The 23,984-nt window shown below is 36.6% G+C and overlaps 1 protein-coding gene across 1 annotated transcript in view; it reads left to right on the top strand.

Moving 5' to 3' along the window:
• SOX6 (SRY-box transcription factor 6) overlaps positions 1-23,984 on the top strand; it is a 254,326-nt gene that overhangs the window by 179,299 nt on the left and 51,043 nt on the right. Inside the window, exons 9-11 of the mRNA XM_005153268.3 lie at positions 13,157-13,306; positions 17,170-17,350; positions 20,225-20,415. Of these exons, the coding sequence (XP_005153325.1) occupies positions 13,157-13,306; positions 17,170-17,350; positions 20,225-20,415 (522 nt within the window). The remainder of the gene's footprint in view (positions 1-13,156; positions 13,307-17,169; positions 17,351-20,224; positions 20,416-23,984) is intronic.

The raw sequence follows: 23,984 nt of genomic DNA, 5'->3' as shown, positions 1-23,984 counted from the left end.
AATTACCATGTATTAAAAATCTTTCTTTAGACTAATTTAATAGTAAGATTGGTATGAATACTTTCGGAAACTTTTTACAAAGCAGTAAACAAATACCTTACAGAAAAACCTCCCGTTCTCATTTAAAATCATTAAGATGAAAAAAGACAATATCACCTACTTTCCAATTTCATGGTCTGGCCAAATTGTATGAAACAGACAACAAAATGTGACTGAAGACATGAAATTGAAGGCATACTAATGTTCATGCCTACTAGAGACAAAAATGTGAACTTCTAATAGCTGCAGGGAAGAATATTAGGTATGGAAGCTGTCTGACTTACACATTGATTCTTTATAGTTTCACTTTATCAAGGTGAAAATTGTGCTGTATATGCTGCTACAGCCTAAATTGTCTGCTGCAGCACTTTCCTTTATGATGTGTGTTATTTAAACACAATAGACATGGTATATTGCTTGGAAATAGGTGTTTAATGTTTCATGATTACTAGCTGTTGGACAAAATAGCATTTAGCATGGATTCCCCCCCCAAACCCTCAATAAATTTTCATTATTAAGACAAATGCATTTAAATCAGGGCCCTCCCAGACAGATTACAGTTTTTTGGAGAGCATGAGGTAATATTCTGAAGAAGACCGTTTTGTTGCTCTGATTTAACCTCCAGTATTCTAAAGGGCTTATATTTAATTAACACTGGCTAAAGGCCTGACCTGAGAGGCAACCAAAAGTGACTGAACTGCATTTTCAGATCCAGGCTGTAATCTGCTGGGAGAATAATAATAATAATAAAAAAAAAATAAAAATTGAAAGCACCATTTACTGAAATTCTTTCTAACTAAGCTGTATTTCAATGAGCCATTTAATGCTCAGATGGACAAAGGTATTACTTCAGTCATTGAATTGTATCAAGCCCTTTCTCAGAGGCCCAGTTTAAAAACTCTACAGGAAAAGTGGCTTAGCATCATATTCTCAGCAGACCAACACTCAGTCTGTTTGGAAAGAGGAGGGGGGTGGAGAGTGAAATGAGGTGAGACACAACCGCCAAGTCAGTGAGGATTTTTGCCTCTCCCTCCAGTCAGTGGTTTCACAAGGGAATTACTCCTCAAAAAGCCAGAGCTCCATATTCACTACAGAAGGCTTCCAATTATTATTTCTTTAATATATATATTTTTAGTAGCTGTTATTCTCTTTCCCCGGTCAGCTTTCAACCTGCCTTTTGTTCTTTTTTGACATGGCAGAAATACAGTTTTCTCTCTGGGGGACTTAGGACCAGTACCTGCACTTTGCAGGGCTGGATTTTTGACTTTGTCACATTGGGAAAAATAGGAAGGCTCATTTAAATATCACAGATTCTGACATCTGAACTGAGTAGTTGCTTTATTTCAATAGAACCAATATTACATATATTCTGTAGTGATATGATATCTAATATCCTGTCTGAATTTCAATTGTATAAAAATTTTACGATAAATTTTCAGTTTATATTTTTTGCAGAGAATGAAATTTTCTTTCACATATTTGCTGCTGTCTCATTAAAAATTCCCAGCAGCCTCAAAGGGTGATGCCGGTGACATTGTATCTTGGAAACTAGTCAAGGTGCTGTAAAACTAATAAACCAACTGCTTTACTTTCTAAGAGGAAACAAATATTAGAGGCAACTTCCAGGTGCCAAATTACATGCATTGTTTTAGCTACTTGCAGTGATTGATGATTTCTTTGAGCTCTAAGCATTCTTTCTTGGCTTTGTCCACACTTTTACAGTAAACAAGTTGTGGACAGGCAGTTGCTGAGAGATTGTTTCTGATTGTTATAATCAATGAAGTCAAAGCCATTTGATTTCTAAGGGGCACGATCTCAGGAACAATGCCTAAAAACAACACCCTAAAAGCAGTGAGCTGTTTTGATGGCCATTTCTACTTCATTGCATCAAAGCAGGATGAGGTCAAAAGAACAAGAAATACAGTTCCCAAACGAAACAGAAATTATTTTAAGAGCACCTTAATGCACATGTGCCTGAAGGCAGGTTTGTTCTTTATTGCACTGGTGCCTTTATTTTAGTTCTGTAGTGTTTCTCCTCAGTTAAATGACTGTAACTGAGAGAGACTTTTTAGGATTGGATGCCTGTGTTGTCAGGCCATCACAATGGCTGGGATCAGGAAAAGTGAGTCTGTAGGTGTCTAAATGTGGATCTTGCTGCAGGTGTCTTCTCATTCCACTTTCTTTTGCTTGTTTGTTTGGGTTTCTTTTTTTGGTAGTGTTTTGGGTTTGGTTTGTTGGGGTTCTTTTTCCCTCCCAGGGCATCAGCAATCACCATGAGCCTTGGGGCTAGAATGTATTATCTGTGATCTCTTTATTTAAGATTAAGCTGTATTAATAATATTTAAAGAAAAATTAGTCAAGTGATATTTTCATCTTCAGTTTACATTTTCCATTACATTAAAAATGTAAGTAGACATTTTAAGCTGACAATAGTTATTCAGGCTTTCCCAGTATGAGTCCATAGTATGATGAATAAAACCAAACTTAAAATAATGGCACAGGAACTACACTACACGTGAAAGTAAGTAAAGTACAAAAAGATCTATCGTTTCTTCTGAACACATGCTGATGCGATCATTTAGGCCATTCATGTTTTGAGCAGGATGGATGTGCTGTGGGACTCCTCTATCAAGTAACGAGAATTTGCTTCTTCAGAAGATGAGGCAAGAAATGTAAATCTATGAAGAATAGATACGGTCTTGCTAATTATTTTCCCCAGCAGAAATCTGGGCCTTTGTCACTGACTTATTTAACAAATCCTCTTAACATCTGTCCAGCAGACTGTGGACTTTATTAGCAGAAAAGAGACCCACCAGATTTAGAGCCTGCTGGGTGCGTCTTCATCTTCACAGCTGTGGATTAACTCAGACTTTCCAGAAGAGGACAACCATATGGGATAATTGGTGTCATTGGGTAGCTAAAAAAAATATGAAGAAACAAATGTCGTCCAAATACAATTCACTGTTTTTACAGTCACAATTCCTAGTCTGTTTAAGAAATAAGAAAGGCAGCATTACACTAAAAAAAGAAAATCTATTCATATCTGTGTGGGAACCTAATCAGGGTCTTGTTTCCAATGACGATGGCTCCACAGTCGCACCAGGTCTGCGACAAGAATGCTCCTTTTGTGTGCCGATAATGTGGAAGCGATAAAATTTCCTAAAAGAGACATATGTGTTTACATCATGAGATGTGTTATTTGACAAAAAGCTTTGTTCTCTGCATATTTTCCACGCAGAGTTTCATGCTGGGTTGTTTTGCTGGAAAGCTTTGATTAGCTAGAATTAGTTGCTGAAGTAAAATAGACACTTTTGTTTTATGAGTCCTCTTGCTGAGCTGTAAATTATAGTAAAATATATAAGGAGTGACAGAAAGAAGTGCTGATTTGAACCCCTGACCCATGATCAGCATAAAAACATAAGATAACTCTTTCAAAGGACTACTGAGAGCCATAAATATTCCATGGTCCACTTAAAGTTAGGCTCTTTTAATAAAATAAAGCTGTTATTTTGTAGTACTACAACAATACAGGCTGCAGTATCTAAAATGTGTAGAGATTCTTTTATTTTTGGTATGGGTTGGCCATTTTCCACAGCAGGGCAGTAGAAGCAATGAGAGTGATTTTTCTTTTTCTGAACCAGTACAATGAATTTGTAGCCAGTAAAAGGAGCTGGAAGTGGCAGACACTCAGTGGTGAAATTAGGTATCTGTTTCTTTGCAGCTTGAGAGAGAAGCAAAACAGACAGGAGACAGGAACTGAATGAAATTTAGGACCAAGAAAAAATTTCCCTTGACAATATATAGAATAGCAAGTGACAGGCATTGAAATTACTGATGTTAATAGTTCAAAAACCCCTAAAGTGAATGCATATGAATAACTGGTAAAATCATTCTTTTAGCTGAGAACTTTTTTCAGCAGATGCACAACTGAACATATAGGAAAAACTGAAGTCCTCTAACTCCATCTGTGACTATAAAATGTATTATTTGTATTTTCACAAATACACTTAGTTTGTTTGCACATATTGGGCTTCGGTAAATCTGAAAGCATATTAACCAGCAAGTGCGCAAATAATCACTGCAACAATCTTTGTTATTATGATATTAGTTATGATAATTCTTTAACTGCCTGTTTGCATTACACCTTAATGCCTGTTGTAGAAGTATTTGGTATGCTATTTAAGAAGTAGAGACCATTCATGCTCTGTTAACAATGAGAGGACTCTGCAGTAAGGTGATATATGAGTTAAAATCTGAATGTTATGTCCACTATGGATAGATTAGGCATGTATAAACAGGGGAAAGAAAGGATTGAGTCTGTTAAAAGGAAACGATGTACATATACAAGGATACATGGATTGTGTAGAGAAAAAGAAGTACTTGCAGTGTATTGTTACTTGTTATTTATCATATTTCTAAATTAAACACTTTTTCCTAATCATTACTCCAACTTCACATAGCTGTACTTGTTCAACACCATTTCAGAAATATCCATATAAAGCCAAATAGTTCTCAGTTTTCTCAGTAATTTAGCATAAACTTGTGCGTCAAGTTGATGTTGCATGCTTGTTGGCTCTTAAATAGTAAGATACTGTTATCTGTATGGTGGCACATGCTAAAATCAGAGAAGGATCTGGCCCATAGCACTAGCAGATCTGTAAGATTCACCTTAATTTCATTTGTTAACATATTTCTTAGAAAAAACTGAGAAAATGCTACTGAGACATCCAAAGTTTGTCAAAACAAATTGATAAAATTGTCCTGGGTTCAGCTGTAACAGTTATTTTTCTTCTTAGCTGGTGCAGTGCTGTGTGTTCGACTTTAGTCTGGGAACAATGCTGATAACACACCAGTGTTTTAGTTGTTGCTAAGTAATGCTCACCCTGATCAAGGACTTTTTAGTCTCTCATGTTCTGCCGGTAAGGAGGAGCTGTGAGGAAGCGGAAACAGGACACCTGACCTGAACTAGCCAGAGAGGTATTCCATACGGCAGCACATCATGGCCAGTATATAAACTGAGGGGAGATACCCAGAAGGCCCAGATCGCTACTCAGTCTGGACTGGGTATCAGTCGGGGGGGGGATGAGCAATTGTGTTGTGCATCACTTGTGTTTATTGCTTTTTTTTCCCTTTCTGCTTTTAGTTTTATATTCTCTCCCCATTTTTTCCCCCTTATCACTATTATTATTGGTGGTAGCAGCAGTGGTTTTGTGTTATACCTTAGTTACTGGACTGTTCTTCTCTCAGCCTGTGGATTTACATTCTTTCAATTCTCCTCCCCATCCTTCTTGGAGCAAGAGGGGAAGGTGAGGAGAAATGAGTGAGTGGCTGCATTGTTCTGAGTTACTGGCTGGGCTTAAACCATGACAAAAATACACTGTTTTAACAGGTAGAACCTTCACGAATATATTGTAATGCAAAAGGAAACATACACTTTTAGCATTAGGGTCAAGCTGCTATAATAAAAGGATCTTGTTTTCATCAGCAAAACTTTGATTTTTCGAAGTATAAATTTTTAAATTCTAGTAAGTACTGCTTTCATGGGTATGTACATTTTCTTTAACAGTGTTATATGCACCTTTTCTTCTTTTTCTTTTCCTCCTTTTCTTTTGTGTGGAGAGCACTGCTAGGACACAGATGCTGAGCTGTGGAAGGTGTTTTTCTGGTGATGGCATCTGGCTTCTTGGCAGACTCTGCAGGCAGTAGCTGCCTTCTAGTTGCCCCTGGGTTTGTCACATGGTTAAGCTGCTGACGAGTTACTTAGGTTGTCTTGCATTTCTGGATGTTGTTTTCTGTTAACCTACCTCTCACTCTAAGGATCTGCATTAAAAGCATGATAAAACAAAGAGTAAAAAGAATATATATATACATAAGCCAATAACCCCATTTCTTACCTTGGTGCATAGTGGAGGTCTCACCTGCAGTGCTAGTCACAGAACGTATTTGGTGCAAGACATGCTAATACAAAAAAAGGCATTTATAAACAAAAATAGGTAGAAATAAGTACAATTAATTTTACTTTAGAAACAGTTCTTGCACCTAGATTAGGATGTGTGTGAAATTGTTGAGTATTTATGCACTGCCTTTTGGAAAGGTTACCTTGCCTGAACTGCTGAAGGGTACATCAGTGACATCGGGCTCAGGCCAGCACTTAACCTTTATTTCCATAGTTATTATCTATGACACCCAAAACATGGGGTTTAGCTCTAACCCATTTTTCATCTGAACACAAGAAAAAAATTTTCAGAGACTCTGTTTCCTTTAATCTGTTTGACATCAAGCTTATTTTAAGCACTTCTACACCTATAATAAAAAATCATAAGCAGACCCATGGAAGTTGTTATTTTTTGTTTTGAGTAGCTTCTTTTCAGAAATGTGCTCTGGAAATAGTAAAGATGTTGCTGGGTTTGGTGAGCTTGTAAAAACCCTTTGTGATCAGACAGTTCCAAGTATTATTATTTCATGTTATATACTCGGAAGGAAAATTATGGAATTATAGCTTTGCAACACTACATACTAAATATACTATGGAAAAAAATAACTGCATTACCTCTTGTAGTGCAGGATTTCAACAGCACTTGCAGTCACTCCTTAGAGTTTTTCATCTTTAGAAACCAAATTGCTCATTGTCTAAATAGCTGAACTTTCATCTCTATAAATAAGATTTCAGCTTTGCACAATTCATTTAAAATGCTGACAAATAAGGATTCTCACTTGATTCTCAGTAGTTTCATTGTTCAGTTTCATTTACTGTAGCAAATGTATTTGTTGAAGATGTAACATAGGACTTACATTTGCAGTAATGGAAGACTTCAGAATTAACTAGGGCCCAAAAAATTTAGCTTTTTTTTCTTTTTTTTGAGAAAAATAAATAAATTCTAGCACCTTTGGAGAAATAATGTACAAATATAAAAAAAGGAAAATATCTTTCAATTTTAGTCACAAATCTTTTAGTAAAGCAAAGAAAAAGGGTAAATGGTTCTAGAACACACTCCTTCTTTCTCCTTGAATCAAGCCACCTCTTACTGAACTTCTTTGTGGGGCATCTTCCAAGTGCATGCATAGCAATTTATCATGCTAGGCCAGCCCTCATCACCTGCACTCTGATTATCTGCTATGCTGACTATTGAAACCATTCTCTTATTTCTATATTTCACATATGACTTTGTGGTAGTTTCTTGAGAATTCTGCTGCAAATAATGGCATCTGAATTATATCCCCACCTCTGTAACCAAATTCTCCCTCACCAGCACAGTCAGCTGAAATGTCTGTAGCCCTTGTATTTTTGTTCTCATATATTCAAGTGTAACTTCTCCCTTTCTTTCCTCCCTGGGCTCACGTATCTGAAGAAACAGCCTCTCTCCTATGCAGCAGTTGATCACTTCCTCTTTATTGAAATATCTTCTCTAAACAAACTTTTTGCATAGGCCTGTCACTGACAAGCCACTGGCAAGAAGGTTATGATTATCATAATTCTGCGTTAGGTGGTGAAACAGCCTGTCACAAAAGTAACAAGCTGTTGTCAGTCCAAACCTCCCTTAACTGTGTTGAGACCCATTTTATTTTCCTCACCATGTGTTACTTCTTTAACATTCAGTTCTCCAAATTCTTCACCTTTATTCATTCATTTAGACACAGATGCTGGAGCCTAAGACCTAAGTATCAGTATTCCTTTCGGGGAAAAAAATGAAACACCTGGTGTGCAGAAAGCTTTCCTCTGTGCTCATTTACTGTGCTCAATCTCATTCAGCAGCACTCATGTCTAAGAATGTTCCAGGCCTGTGTGCAAGTGAAAAGTTATAAGGGGAAGGGACCTGAGCTAATGGAAGAGTTTTGGTTATTGAAAGCTAGTTGAAAAAATTAGTTGGAAAACAAATGGTGAAACTTGAGAGAAGTGTATGAGCTTAGGGCCTTTGTCTTCTGGAGAGGCATGAATGAACACTGACAGTGATGGCAGTTATCCTGCTGTATCGTGAAAATATCTAACAAAGACATTGTGAAACTTAGATTGCATTAAGAAAGGTTTTAACATCTGGATTAGTCAAGATGCTCTATTATTAGTTCACAGGTTTTGGGGGAAATTTTGTATTATGGATAATACTTTTTATAAAAAGAGTGAAGTGGAAATAATTCATTAAATGCCATGGGTAATTTCTGAAGCAGAAAATAAAATCACCACCACCCTGATTATTAATTTTTTTTAGTTATTCAGTTCTTCTTGGAAGTTAGCTCTAAGCTATAGCAAGTGGTCAGTATAAATTCTGCTCTTTCCAGGTAAAAAATTACTTTGTACTTGTGCTGTGCTGTACATGTGGTGAGTACAGCACTTTCCCACTCTTCTCTTTTTTTAGGTAAACATCATGCTGACTCATAGTGGCCTCCAACTTTCACAGATTCCACTCAGATTTTTAGTTGATTACAGCTGGAATAGAGTTTCAATAATAAGTGCTTAAGTCCATAAGCCTGTAAGTTCATAGGTGCCTAAATGTGAGATTTCCCTTGCCATTGCAATAAGTGAGACTTGCAGCATTTCAAAATCCCACTCTTCAGAGTCAGATCATGACACTAGAAGAAACCTGGCTTTGAGAACTGTAAAGCTATATCCTTGTTCACATACCTTAAGTGAGCTGGTTTCCAAAATTCTTTACTCTTCAGGAGCACTCAGCAGTTCAAAATCAGGACTACTTATATTTAGATGCTGGGAATTGGATTGTAAGAATCTTGCTTAGTGACCTTTTAAAAAAATTAAAACCAGGCTATACGTTTTTCAAGGCTCCTTAAAACAGTCATGGATACTTGATGGTTTTGAATATCTAATTTGTAATCAAGAGCTTTCTGATTCAGTAGCTGGCATAAACTTTATGAAATGCTCTTCTATTTATGTGCTAGACATACATGGAAAAGAAGGTATGTTTCAGTGTTTGAGGTAGGTTAATTTTTTTAGTTGAAAAAAAAATTCATAGAAACTTTTGCTTTTGAATATTAGCAATCAACATTTTTTTCAGTGTTTGGGCTTTTTCCCTTCCTTAATCTTACAAATAAAAGCTTTGCAACCTGACCATCTAAATGTGAGCTCCTAAATTGTCATTTTGAGCCACAGAAGTGGTATTTTCAAAAATATCAATTTTACCTCTGCAAAGTTGGCATGTACGTATTTTCTCAGACTAGTTAACTCCCCATGCAAACTGGTATTTAAAAGAAGTGACACAGTTTCACAGTCCCCATTGCAGTGTTTCTAGTGCTGGTGCAAATTCTTGCAAGACATGTACATGTTTCTGAAGCAGCTTTGTTTTAAGCAAACAAGAAAGCTAATTACTGTTACTTATTTTTTCATTTGCTTTTATGCTGTAAAACAAATTTATAGAAATATCAGGCTAAAGCCAGTATCTTGACTTTGAAGTAACTCAGTGATGAATTATTGATTGATTGATGGCTTGGCTTTGCGAGTGAAGATTTTGGGAAGGGCTTTACCCACGCTTACTACAAGCACTGTGACCAAGGGCAATTGGGATATGCAAATCTGGACTGAAAAGGGTGCTTAGGCAATCAGGAAGTGTCCAACCAGGACTGTCATCCCCTGAGTAATCTCGAGCCACCCATGTGCTGGTTCACCTGCATGCAAGGTTGGATCTGCAGCTTCCCATGCACCTTGTCACCTACTGATTCGACCCTCACCTGTCCATACAGACAAGTGAGAGCAAGCCCTGCCAGCCTGCACAGGGGATTGTTTAGGTGAGGGGCAGAACTGGCCTCACCCTTTACACCTGAGGTTTAACTGCCAGGCCTAGCTTGCCAGGACAGTGACAACAAAGTCCGCGGGTCATAGGTTTTGTGAGAGTGTCCTTCTCTTAGATGGAAGGCTGTACAAGGCTGGATGAGCTCCATCAGCCTGGGTTTGAAGACAGGAGTTTTCCTTCTCCTATGTTCTCAGCAAGACTGTCATTTCCTGGGTCAATCTCAAACAACTGCTATCACAAGTCCCCCAAGGCACCAGCAGAGCTGCAGCATTGCTAGGTCTAGGCAGGATTCTGACTTAAAGGCATTCAGTCATAAGCCCACAGATGGTAGCCTCACGCCAGTGGCTCCTCAGCCAAGCGCACGCACCAGGGGTCTGAACGTGCAGTTCCCCTCATACTGAGCAGGATTACTATCGTACACACACAAACACACACATAGAAATGACAAAATTTCTTTTACTTTCTGTCTCCCTTTAGAACTATTTCTTCCTCACACTACTTGCAGTACAGCCTGGGAAAGGAGTGGTTTCTAACATAAATTAAACATACTGGGGAGGGAGTGGTTTATAATTCTAATTTTATTCTGCTTTTAATGTTTGGATTTCCAGAATCACTTTCCTAGGTAGTCACTATAACAGCCTGCTTTTCTTGTTGCTGTCTCTGTGACCCTTAAAGTGCTTGTGAGCATTTCAGTTGCCAGTCCTGCTGAGACTCAGGTATCAGTTCACTTGTGAGCCCTGCTCTGGCCAGCATCTGTGACTCTCTCTTTGTGTTGATCTTGAGATGCCTGGCCAAGATACAGCTGCACAGTGGACTACAGCTTTTAGAGATGATAAACACACCTTGTATGCACATGCTGAGTGTCAGTGCTGGCAGCCAAGGAGTTGAGGGGAAGCCACTGTGAGGAGAAGCAGCTGAGGGGTGCCCTGTGCCAGACCCATCCAGTTCTAGCTGGTTCCTCAGCAGCCCCACCACAGGTACCTTGCAAGGAGCGAGGGAAGAGTGGGAGGAACAGCCCTGCTGGCAGGTGAAGCTGGAGGTGGTGGAGGAGTCAGCAATGAAGGAGTGAAGTTGAGCCTGGAGAAATGGTGGGCATGAGGAGTTTTAGTTTTTGTCATCCAACTCCACTGTAATTGGCAATAAATTAAACTAATTTTTCCCAAGCCAGGTCTGTTTTGACTGTGATAGTAAATGGTAAGTGATCTCCCTGTCTTTACCTCAACCCATGAGCTTTTCCATCTGATTTTGTTCCTTGTACTGTTGAGGCAGCTTGCTGGGTAGCTGGCAGCCAGCCTGGGTCAGCCCACCACACTGTGCTTCATTGACTATAGCAGAGGGCTTAGAACTAGATGGTCTTAAGGTCCTTTCCAACCCTAAACATTCTATAATTTATTTTTCTCTAAGAAGGACTGAATATTTTGACAGGATACTTCATACCCCACTTTTTTTGCCCTCATGGCTTAGCACAGAAAGAAATCCTTTTGAACTTTAGTTGATAAACCTGGGCTTGTTTTCACATAGAATTCCTTTTCTGCTCTTGAAAATGCAGTGCACGCTATACTGAGTGCTAAAGTTTTAGTCTACTTTTAGTAAAATCTAAGTAATCTCACCCAGATAGTTCAAGTAGATGCTAAACAGGTTACTAAATAAAAATAAAAAGTTATAAAACCCAATAATAAGTGTTTTTAATAGACAAAGTACAGAACACTGAGAAAGCCATTATAATCTTTGGGGTTTGTCTTTAAATTGTATTCAAATTTATTGTATCTTCTTTTTTGGAGTACAGTGCCTGATTATTTCTGAGCTGAGATTGAGCAGGCTTTCGGAAGTTTGTGAAATGTGCTTCTTGCTCTCACATAAGCAGGGCATCCTATTAAGCAAGCATAGATTTACATGAAGAATATGCTAAAAAGGTTAAGATCCCAGTAGGAGGGGAAAAAAACCCCAAACCAAACACTTATTATTGTGTACTTACTATTGCTTCATTTTCATTCTCCAGGACATCACTTGAAATGAATTTTTTGTATTTTATTTTTTTTCTGATTTTCTAGCACAGGAAAATGTTGTACCTTAACCAAAATATTTAAGCAATACTGATTTCAAAATAGTAGTCTGTGATCCTTTTGTAGCCTCTGTGTGGTATTGAAAAGCGGCGGCAGGAAACAAACAAACAAACAAACAAGGGTCTTAATTTGTCACCCAGAGTTCTGACTCCCTCTCCTGCTCACATTTGTCTCGCCACTGAGTCACTGAGCTTATAGCATTGTGTAACTTTCATTTCTGTGGAGGCTTGTTATATTAGAGAAGTTGTTCCAAAAAAAGCAACAATTATGACATAAGCACATCTGGTTCTTGCAAATTATTCTTTATTAAGCTTTCATTTAATTACATGTGCTGAAAGGTCTGCTTTTGATTACTGTAATTTTTTTTATTTGTCCATCTGAATGATAGTGATGTTGGAAATTACATACAACCCACCTGGCTTTTTTTCTTACTAATAAGGCAAAGTTTATGTAGGTCTATGTGTAGAAGAGGGATTAGGATCTTCCCTGTTTATGGTAGAAGAATTACTGCTGTTGCTAATTCAAGGTGAGGATTTAAATTTGATCGCTCTAAGGAAATTAAACCTATTTGGTTTTGTTCAGTAAACACTTTAGATTGGTAGGAAGACTTTATTTTAATAGACAAGTCTTCTATTATGTTTCAACTTTTGAAAAGTTTCATGAGGGTTTTTTTGTATTTCCATCAGAATTTACAGGAAATTTTAATGCCCTACATTCCTTATTAGCACTTACAGAAGCTATAACAATCACTGTACACTGAGACGGAGACATACCTTGTTGCCTATTTTAATTTTTATTACTATCTAGAGAAGATGCACCACTGCCTTTAAGTAGCAAATGATTCCCATGTCAGGTCATTGTAGAGATTCTGGAATTGGTGTGTATTTTCTGGCTATGAACAGAAAAACCTGAAGCATTGTTATTTCTGACAGGGGTTTATACCTGCTGTTCATAGATAGCCTTATAAGTTTGTCAATTTTGTTTTTAATGTTCAGGCACAGTGTAACAATATAACCTTTTGCTCATTACCATGACCATGGCAAGAAGGGTAAAAAAAAAAGCAAACAACAAACAAACATCAGCTGAAAGTCAAACTAAAAAGATGTTGGTGTATGGTAGGTTTTTTCTTGGGATTATTTTCCCCCCTCCTTTTTTTTTTAATAACGAGAAGGGAAAAGCCACAAAAAAGAAAGTGCTGAAAATGATCTACAATTCCTTTAAGAGAAGGAACAGCAGGGCAACAAAAATTATGTACATTTACAGCCTCTTTTTTTAGGAATTTTGCAGGAATACATTATATATTTTCTTGTCTTCCAGCAACTGTATGCAGCTCAGCTGGCAAGCATGCAAGTTTCTCCTGGAGCCAAAATGCCATCTACTCCACAGCCACCAAATACAACAGGAGCACTCTCACCCACTGGGATGAAAAATGAGAAGAGAGGGACCAGCCCGGTAACTCAAGTTAAGGTATTTTCCAGTAAAGGGAAAAGTTGGTATCTGAAAAGGGTAGTGAAATTAAATTGTCTGTTTAATTGGTTTACAGTTGGAAGTTGAACCACATGAAAGTTCTTCAATATTCAAATAAAATGTTCAGTTTTAGTGCTGTATTATCAGCATAGAGAAGGGAAGGGAAAGCATTCACTTCTTGCTTCCAAAAATAACAGGCATCCCTCTTCCTACCACAGGCAGAATACAGATTCATCAGTAAAATGTGATATTGTCAAGATTTCAGTCTGTAATCTTGTAATATATGTGCATGAATGGCCTCCATTTCATGAATTGTTTCACACTGATCTTCTGGGTATCTTAAAATGCGGTGCTAGCTCATATTGTTAGGGCAAGAGAGAGACTGTAGATCTTCTAATTATTTTACAAATCTCTGACTTCATTAATTCCACAATTTTGGAAAAGGCCATACATAAAAATAAGATTTAAGTCAGGAGTCCAGGGAAAACTGTGTCACTGCAGATTGATTTGACTTTTGCTGATTTCACACAGCTGCTGACAACCGGGCTGCTCCTTGTTGGTTTTGCGCCATTGCTGAATGCTTGTGCCTGCTTATTCTCACTTGCTTGGAACCAGGCAGCTACAACATGGCATTTGCCAGCAGCTTGAAATGAACATCGTACACCCCTTGAAATCTGTGGTGCAGCTAGTACCTCTGGGTGTAACTGCCTGGCTGTTACTGCTGTGTGCTCCGGTGGTTGGTCAGTGTTTCATGTGACTCGATACCCTCAGAAACAATTTACTTCAAACTGTAAAAAAAATCAACATTCGGATGTTTTACCAGTTTGAATGATAGTGCTACAAATGCAGAACTATTGAAATAGGTGTAAAAAAAGACATATAGTGGCCTCGTGGAGAGAGAGAATGTGGTATTTTGCTTGCTGCTAACACCTTACAGGCACACAGTCCTTAGCCTCAAACGGCCTGGGAAGATTTTACTCACTTGAGGTGATTTGGCTTTTTTTTATATATATTTTTTGACATGAGACTAAAATATCATTCGTTTTTTCATTATCATCAATCATTGTGGTAAAGTGGGGGTGAGTGGGTATTTCTGCCTGGGCTGATAAATTTCCATGACACTTTCTTGCTAGGCTGAGAGTACTAATAAATAAAAACTATTCCATTATGTCCAGATCTAACATTTATTTAGCAAAGCGCTCACTTTACTTAACTCTAGATGTGTATTAGGCTAATATTTTACCTCTTGTAATCCAGTGCCAGGCTTGAGAGCAGTCAGTGAAAGTTACCACATATGCAGAGTTTGTTACGGTCAATACAGAAGCCACCAAAAGCAAAACCCAACTGTTTCAGCAAAGTTGCCATAGTATAGTGATACCTAACACCACTGATTTATGGTATTGAGAATATACTACTGACTACTTTAATATGAAAAAGTAATTTTGTAAGTGAGTGAGCCAAATGGATCTACACCAAACCTTTACAATATGAGTAAAATTTTCCCTGGTTAAATTCAAGCACATATCTCCTTGAACTAAGACCAATACCATTTCAGCTTTGTGGCCACCTCTGTCCTATTACAGAATTGACCACATGCAAATTCTTGGGGGTTCCCCTACATAATTTCACTTGAATGGACTTAAATATATGTTAATTAAAAAAGAACCCTTTTTATCCTATTGTATTAAGCACGCTATTGCATCGAAAATATTAAAAATAAACTACAAGTGCTTTGTATGGACAGATATCAATGGGCTAATGAAGAAATTAATTATGATTATAAAAGCAGTACCTATATGCTGTCTTTGACAATTGTTACCTTCATAAGAAATGACAGTTTTGATGGTCATGCATTGCTTCCTCTATATTTCCATGCACGCTCTATATTTTCTCTGTTTTAAATAGCTATTTGTATAAACTGCATGTATTATTTATACAACTAATGGAATTCTTTTGCAGGAGTCAGATCTTTCAAAAAGTAATGATAGCGGCTTTTTAAGTCAGTGACCAGGATGTTTTCCAGATTTTCAGTTGTCTTGCATAAATGAGGGTGTTGTATATGAAGTACAAACAAACAAGTTCTGGCAGAGGTTTTTTTCACATGATCATATCAGTACTAGGCAGAAAATTATTTAGAAATTGAACATGGTTGCATAGATTCATATATGTACATGCTCACGGTATTCAGTCTGGCAAACTTTATAGTGAGAAAGGGGCTCTGAACTCTCACAGACATTTATTGAAGCCACTTTGTATCCATGCAAGGAAATAGCTTGCATGTGAACATGGCCAAAAAGCACAATGAACTATGTCCCTTATACCTTTGTGCTTCTGCTTTCACTTGGACTCTGAACAGGTGTGGACATTCATGCACACTGCAAGGTCAGGTTGAATGAAAATGTTATGCAGTTTTATGGAAACAGTTTAACACTGAAGATATGATGGCATTACAAATACCTGTTTATTACATTTTCCTGTTTAATGCATTGTGTATGATCAGATGTAGTTTGCTAAATCATCTCATGACAGTAAGGAGAATAGAAAGGATGAGATAATGTAATGTGTTATCTGTATTATGACATATTTCTAAGCTTTGAAGTGATCAGTGTCGTGCTGTAAAATATGGACGATGTTCTCTTATATCCAGGGTAATTCTGCTTTGGGCATATTTGAAATGAGGGATTTGTCTTAGTGGGATCTTTAATTACAGAAAATCACTGTTTTGCAGTTTTCCAAATGGTCTGTCTTGTTTAACATATTAAGCAAAAGGAACAAGCTCAAAGAATGGGAAGAAGGTTATATTGTGGATATCTATCCTGATCAAAGAAATTAATTGCATGAATAAGTCTTTCAAAAATTAAGGTATTTCTTAGATGGGCTTATTCTGTGATAGCACTGAAATAAGGTATATGTCAGGGAGAATTTCTTTCATAATTACATGTGAAAAGTATAGAAAGATACAAAAGTGGTGATACTAGATTTACATACTCTTAAAAAATGTTCCGTGTCTTTATGCAGATAAACATACAGACACACTACATGTTGAATGCAGCAGAAGTAACTACAGAATATAGAAATAATTACAGAAGTATCAAACAGGAAGCAGAATAGCATTTATGTGAAAAAACCCATTGATTTTACATAAATTGTCAAAAATATATGACATATTTGAATTATAAAATGTTGTAAAATATAAAAAAATAGTAGAAAATAAAATATATTCTGAAATGCACATAGTATGTATTTGTTACTGTAGCAAGTCAAAGAATTTGAATTCAAGTTAAATTCTTCTGTTATGAGGGATTATTTTACTAAACAAAACCCTGCATTCAAAATAAGATACATGGAATGTATAAGTTTGCAGCAGCATTAAGTGTGGGAGAAAGAACTGTCAGGATTTCAGAATGATTCTTTCATAGAAGTACTTCTGATTCCTTAGTTTCTAATACATTTAAAAATAAGCTACATAAATTATTTTCATAGTGCCAGGAACTTTTCAAATAAAACCAATGCAAAAACATTACTGAGCTGCTGGAAATTTTAAATAATTCTTTGTAAATGCCCTAGGTTAATTTAGATCTCTGAAAACACATTAGGAAATTAAGCTGTAATGTGAGCTAATTCAAATTTTAATTTGGCAAAAGGAACGATCCAGCCACATAGTTAATGTAAATAGAAGCATAATACAGAGAAATTAATGAGGTTTCCTTTCGTTGAATCTTAAAGGAGGCAGATAATTAGCTTCTTTTGTTATAATTGTGGGATAATGTGGTATTGTCTTCGAGGTGTACAGTAACTACTGCTTGTAAAATGATGTGTTCATTTGTCTTTTCCTAATAATTATTTACGTTAAACTCTTGTAGGATGAAGCAGCCCAGCCATTGAATCTTTCAGCCCGACCGAAAACAGCTGAACCTGTCAAATCCCCAACATCTCCAACACAGAACCTCTTCACAGCTAGTAAAAGCAGCCCAGTGACAGTGATGAACAAGAGTGGCATCCCTAGCCCGCTCGGTGGATCTCTGGGAAGAGGATCTTCTTTAGGTAACTAATCTGTCCTGGGGAAAGGAGAAAACTGGCAAGTGTTCTACATGAAATCTCAGCTTGAGCATGCTTCTGAATTATGTAGATATCTGAGCCTACATTTCCATTTAAAATGAGAAAAAAAGAATTCCAGGAAAACTTTTTAAAGAACTCTTGAATGCCAAGGTTGTACAAGAGAAGACAAAATGATGCAGCAGTGATACGTGTCTACAGGAAATACAGCCAATAAAGATAAAACATAAGAAATACACATACAATTCATAGAATCATAGAATGAATAGTGTTGGAAAGGACTTTAAAATCATCTAGTTCCAACGCCCCTGCCATGGGCAGGGACACCTTCCACTGGACCAGGTTGCTCAGTGCCCTGTCCAACCTGGCCTTGGACACTGCCATGGATGGAGCATTCACAACTGCCTTGGGCAGCCTGTTCCAGTGCCTCACCACTCTCACAGTAAAGAATATATACACATAAATAAAGAGAGATGCATATATAAAACATGTAAAAAATGATTAGTGCAACATACCTTAAAATAAATAAGTTTTCAAGCACTTTGTTGAATCAGGGTCAGAGAACATTCAGTACCTCCATGGTTTATAGTAAACCAGATGCCAGGCAAGAAGGTAACTCCAAATGTGGTTTTCAGCTATTTTGCCCAAATATAGGGGACATATATACCCAGAGCAGCAATCTAAAAGAAATCTAATTCTCTGTATTCTGGGAATTAAGTTAATCTTAGAAAGACCATATGCTGAATATATATATATATTTATTTATGTCTATATATATTTATATATATACATATATATATATATATATAAAAGATAGAAACACCAGCTTATTATTTGGGGTTTTTTTAATTATTGTTCATGTTTTTATTATTTGTTCACCCATCTCTCAAAATTTTGTTAATTCGTATGTTTGCAAATAGGGATTTTTTGACCTATGTTCAAGATTCTTCAATTAAGAAATAATGTTTATTAAGTAATGTAATAAAAAACTGATCAGAAACAATGTATGAAGACTATCATAACCAGTTAAGAAACAGAATCAAGAACTACAAAATGTAGATGATCAGCCCTAAAGTTCAGATAGTATATTTTAACAGTGACTAAATACTTACTACAGACCACTTATTCACAATCTGTAGCTCAAGTGTACTTGTAAAATATATAGAAACACTTGTGAATAATTAACAGATACGTTAAATACATACATTAAATGTATCAAAAGTATGATTTGTTCCATTCCCAAAACACCTGGGAACATCCTGATCTCTGAAAGATACCTTCTTCAGCTAGCTAGATATTCTACCTGTCAATTTATTTGCAGCTATCAGTGCACTAACATTATAAAGTGGTATATCAGTTTGAAGTCATAGACTATTCCAGAAAAATGGCTAGAGAAGATATGCCAAAAATCAGCAAGCAACTGAGGAGTTTGTGCTCTGTTTTTACTATAAATTGAGATGACTGGGAGTCTAGGTCTCATTAAAAGTCACACAAAGGCTCCATAATGGAACTTAGATGCTGAATCTCTTCACAGCATTGGAAATTTTACCAAGGAAGGACAATGCTTGTTCTCTAATATGTTGTTTTTATTTTGGAGAGGGGCACCTCATTCAGACAGAAAACATCACAGTTCCATCTAAAACATCACAGTTTGCATCTCTGCTCATCTAGACCACAGTATTAAGTCAAATGTTTGGTTCCCAGGATAAAGCATGACAAACCATTAATTTTAACCTTTTTTCTTTTAAAAGAATTCAGGGTCCTTTGAGGTTGAATTTGCTATATTTTACTCAACTGAACTTCAATGAAGTCATAAGAGTATGAAATTTATCTTCAAGGGAGAATTCCAGGTCTTAGCCTGTTTGTTTGTGTCTGTTTGTTTTTATAATGGGCTGTTAGTAAGTACAAAAATCTAATAAATTCAGAGCTCTTATAGAAGACATTTTCTTGTCAGGCAAGTGCACAGGTCATGCACAAACTTTGATTTGCTTTTCCTAGCTAGAATGTATACATATAAATCTATCTATGTGCAGTATAGAGGATACTTCCACGTATGAAAAGTTGAAGTTCATCACAGCAACACAAAACAGTCACCAGCTAATTGCTGTCTTCTGTTCCCAAATCAGAAACTATATCTGAGATACTCATCTTTACATATAGCATTCATTTTAGGATGCAACAGGAATATTTTGTGTGAGTCTGATGCATGAAGTTTCTCTTTCTGTCCAGAGTGATGGAAAGAAAACCATTTTTTTTCTACTTATTTAGAGCTTTAGATTCGTGTTAGGGTAATAACAAGCTCTGTCCCCCAGAAGTAACTGTGGGTGCTTCTGAAATTGAAAACCAAATGTCTGGAGTGATGGTTATATTGACAAAGAAATTCTAAAAATTTAAATAGAATTTTAATGGCTTTCATGGCCAAGAAAACAAGATTTTTTTTTCTCCTTCTTTGTTCATTTTGTTAATTATTATTAATATGTGAAAGGATTCCCACTTAAGCTTCAGTATACTGTTGTCTTAAACACACATTGAACTTGGACTTCATGAATATGCTCCATACAGGCTATGCTAAGACTTCTGGGGTTGTACTTATAACAGCAAAAGAAGAGCACAGGCTTATCAATCACTCTAGATAAATTCAGCCTTCAAATAGACAACAATTGCTACTCCTCCTCCTTTTGTTAGTTGGGTGCAGCTTTAACAGTATGAGGGCTGAGTGCTTACCCCAGACTCTAGGTTTCCCTGCTCTTGTGGAGGGGGGGTTGGACTAGATGATCTTTTGAGGTCCCTTCCAACCCTTGGGATTCTGTGATTCTAATTTGGATAATTAGCTAAATAAAGTGATTATCTTTCTGTTTATAGATATCCTTTCCAGTCTTAATTCACCTGCCCTATTTGGGGACCAGGACACAGTAATGAAAGCTATTCAGGAGGCTCGAAAAATGAGAGAGCAGATCCAGAGGGAGCAGCAGCAACAACAGCAGCCGCATGGTGTTGATGGAAAATTGCCCTCTATGAATAACATGGGTCTAAACAACTGCAGGAATGAAAAGGTAATGTCTCCCTTTACAGCACAGTCTGTCACTCACTCTTCCCTGCAAATAGCTTCTTATTTCTATATAAAATTCCTTTTTAGAACTTTCAGCCATCTCTGATTTCATGTTAAATACACCTTGTCACTTCACAGTACTGTGCTACAAACTTCCCTACGTTTACATGACAGCATTCAAACAAACAGCCCTGTGCACTCGTTATTAAGGTGTAAGCATGCATATAACAATGTGGAAAAATAATTGGATGAAGCTACAATTGTCTGTAGTCACTGGATTTTGAATTGTGCTTTTGAGAATGACTGGATTGATACATATGGCCACTTACATATTAGCATGGTTGAATATTACAATGCTATTGAATGTGCCTGATTGTGCTTGAATCTATAACTCAGCTGCAACCAAGTATTTAGGCTCAAAACAGTGCTTTTGGCTCTTAGTTTCAATGGAAAATTAGAGATCAAAGTTCTTTGTTGAATCTTGGTTGCAGTTTCCAAACACTAAAATGAAATGGGTCACTACTATATAACAGTAAATGAGAGAAAGTGGTGGGAGAATGCAACCAGCACTGGACTGAGCAGGATATCATATCTGGAAGGTGAGGAAGCTGTTTCTATTGTACACACTTTAAGAACTGCTCGGTGGACAAAGAAGTATCTTGGAGAATTTTTTGTGGTGTTTTGCTCTGTGGCTTTTCCAGGGTCTGCAAGATCTGCTTCAGGAGCAGGTCTCTGTGTGCGTAAGAGGGTCAGTGAACATGGAATCAGGCAATTGGCTGGGCTATAAGGCAGCCTTTTGATGAAGAATGGTTCTCTGTTACCTTCCCTAGAGGTGGCTTATGCTTCAAAAAATACAGCACACAAGTTACTTTTCACCACTTACACAAAATCTGTTATATACCACAATACTCATTCCTGTTAACTAGACAGGGAAAAATATTATCCTGGTAATCACTATGGCATTGGCAAGTAGGAACAGCTATGATGCAATTTAGTAATGAATGAAAACTGACACATTCATTAGCCTATAAAGCAACTAGTGTTTCAGATTATTTGCTGGGGAAAAAAAAAAAACAAACAAAATGAAAACCAAAAAAAAACCCCAAACCAAAACCATAAAAAAGTAAAAAACTGGTAGCTTTCAATGCCTATAATTCATTAATTAAAATTCTGTGGTATATCTGTATCTTGGAGGGTAGGCTCTTTGTATCTTCAGGGAAGGAAGATAATATTATACTCTAAAAACTAACAAGAATTTTTAGTCCTGCTTGAGTATAAGACTTAGTAGAATCTTAGCTATATCTTAAACCATTAATTTAATGATATTATGATCTCTCCTCAACCTACAAGGAAATACTCGGTGAGTACATGGATTCTAGCAAAGCACCGAAAGGCAAAGAAATGTTGTAAACAGACCCATCAAACATTGATACATACCTTTTAATCTACATTTTGTATTTTTGCTTGATAGGTTGTTTGCTGTACTCAAAACAAGCTAAAAGCTCAGTGTCTATGAAAAAGACTTGTTAAACTGTTGCCACACAGGGTTAACAATGCTTTTACAAGTCAAATTCAGGGGCTAATAAATATTTATTTCCTCTAGCATTAGTTTAAATGTCAACATTGAAAAACTCATTTAATACAGATTGATACTATGAAAAAACAAAGAAATAATAACTGATCAAGCAAGCCATATTCTGACAACGATCTAATTGTAAAGTCAGTGTTTGTCTTAACTAACTAAGATGTACAGTACTAAAGGCCATGTTATAAACATAAAATGTCACACCTATGATCATTCTTTAGAGTTTATAAAATTATGCTTTTTTAAAAATAGATTTTGTGAGTTTCAGTGGCTTGACATTTAAAAATATCTAATACATTATAAGGGCTATTAAAAGAATTCTTAACATTTGATTTGGCTTTGAAAAATAAGTATAAGAATCACATCTACTTATTTATCAGATCTGCCCCTGAGTATTTTCAGTACCATGTTTGTCTTGTATTCGATATAACAAGTTTCTATTTTATCTTTCACCTTTTAAAGCAGAGTCAGTAAATATTTCAGTGACTAATCTGAAATTTCTTTTTCGTGCCGGTTACTAGCAATGTACAGATTGATGCAGAGCATCCAAACTGAGGTTATACAGCAGGCAGGCAGAGGAAACGTATCTTTTTTTCTTTTTACTTGCAAACATAGCAGAGTCAATTGAAACTCTTTAACAAATATAAACAACATCCTCCTCAAATGCCATCTTTTATGGGGAGACTTTTCATAGTAGTATTTGCGATTTTTAAAACCAAAGAATAAAATAGCAGCAAGGAAATCTGTTTTTAACTCTCAGTGCCCTTATATAATCCTGCTGAGTTTATTTATTGAGCATGTACTGTATAGTTAACCATTAAGGCAGGAAAAAGTTGTAATACATTCTCTGGTTTTACCTTTGGTATGCTGTTGTTATCTTTGCTCTGTAGATGCAAGAAAAGGCAGAGTTTACAAAAACGGGATATAAATCAGTCATTTTAAATGATGATATATCCCCACTCTCTAGCCTAAAGAAAATAAAAGAATTAAGTCAGTCATGAGTACTTACTAAGGGAATGTATTTATATTTTATAGCAAGTATAAAATACATTAAAACCAGAAGCATCCTTTGCACAAACAGAATTCTAGAATACTTTTTCCCCCCTTTACTCTCTGCCTTTTAGTATTTACATTGTGTTATATTTCTTATACTTTAAAAATGGTGGGGAGGATGATCAAAATGGAGGAGGAGATGATAGATCAATTAAAAAAAGATAATGTTGAAGTAACTCGATGCCAAGAAGACTGTGCATAGTTTGTCTCTTAATCCCAGTGAAGCTTTAATAACTTGATTTCGATTTTGGATTGGTTTCTCTTGAAAAATCGGTACACTTTGTTTTCAGGACCAAATTTTCAGCAATTGGGTTCAGGTAATTAGACTTGTATAAGTTAGTAGCTAGAAGCTGGCACCAGAAAAAGATGACAAATTAATTGCCTGTAGCTGGTTTAAAAAAGCTGTTGAATTCTGGTCAGTTGCTGGTCTTCAAGTTCAGATAGCCTGTAACAGTTTGTTGTGCAAATGATTGTGCTTACAAATTATGTACGTAGCTTCAAAGCCTGGGCTTAGGCCTTTCTGCAAATGTGTCATTTAAATCTCAAAAAGCTTTGTATTTGGTTAGAGACACAGAAATGAAAATTCCCCCGTTCAGATCCTGCTGTTCAAAAACATGTGCAAAGCTCTAAAAGTGCTCACAAGAGATTCACTCATCAGAAAGGCCAAAACAAAAGAGTTCTCTGGCACAGTCCAACTTTTCATTTGCTAAAGCATTAAGACTAGACTACACTTTTGACTTCTGTGGACATCTACAATATGAAGTTATTTCAGTTTGCGTACTGTTGTGGGTTAGGATATGTAGGTAAGCATCACGCAACCACTCACTCACTCCTCTCCAGTGGGACTGGGAAGAGAATTATGAGAAAACAAGGTAGTTTTAGAAGTCAAGCAAAAACTGTGCATGCAAGCAAAGCAAAATACGGAACTCATCCAC

The sequence above is a fragment of the Melopsittacus undulatus genome, chromosome 4 (assembly GCF_012275295.1).
Source record: "Melopsittacus undulatus isolate bMelUnd1 chromosome 4, bMelUnd1.mat.Z, whole genome shotgun sequence".
Taxonomy (NCBI): domain Eukaryota; kingdom Metazoa; phylum Chordata; class Aves; order Psittaciformes; family Psittaculidae; genus Melopsittacus; species Melopsittacus undulatus.
This window is presented reverse-complemented; position numbering and strand designations above follow the sequence as displayed.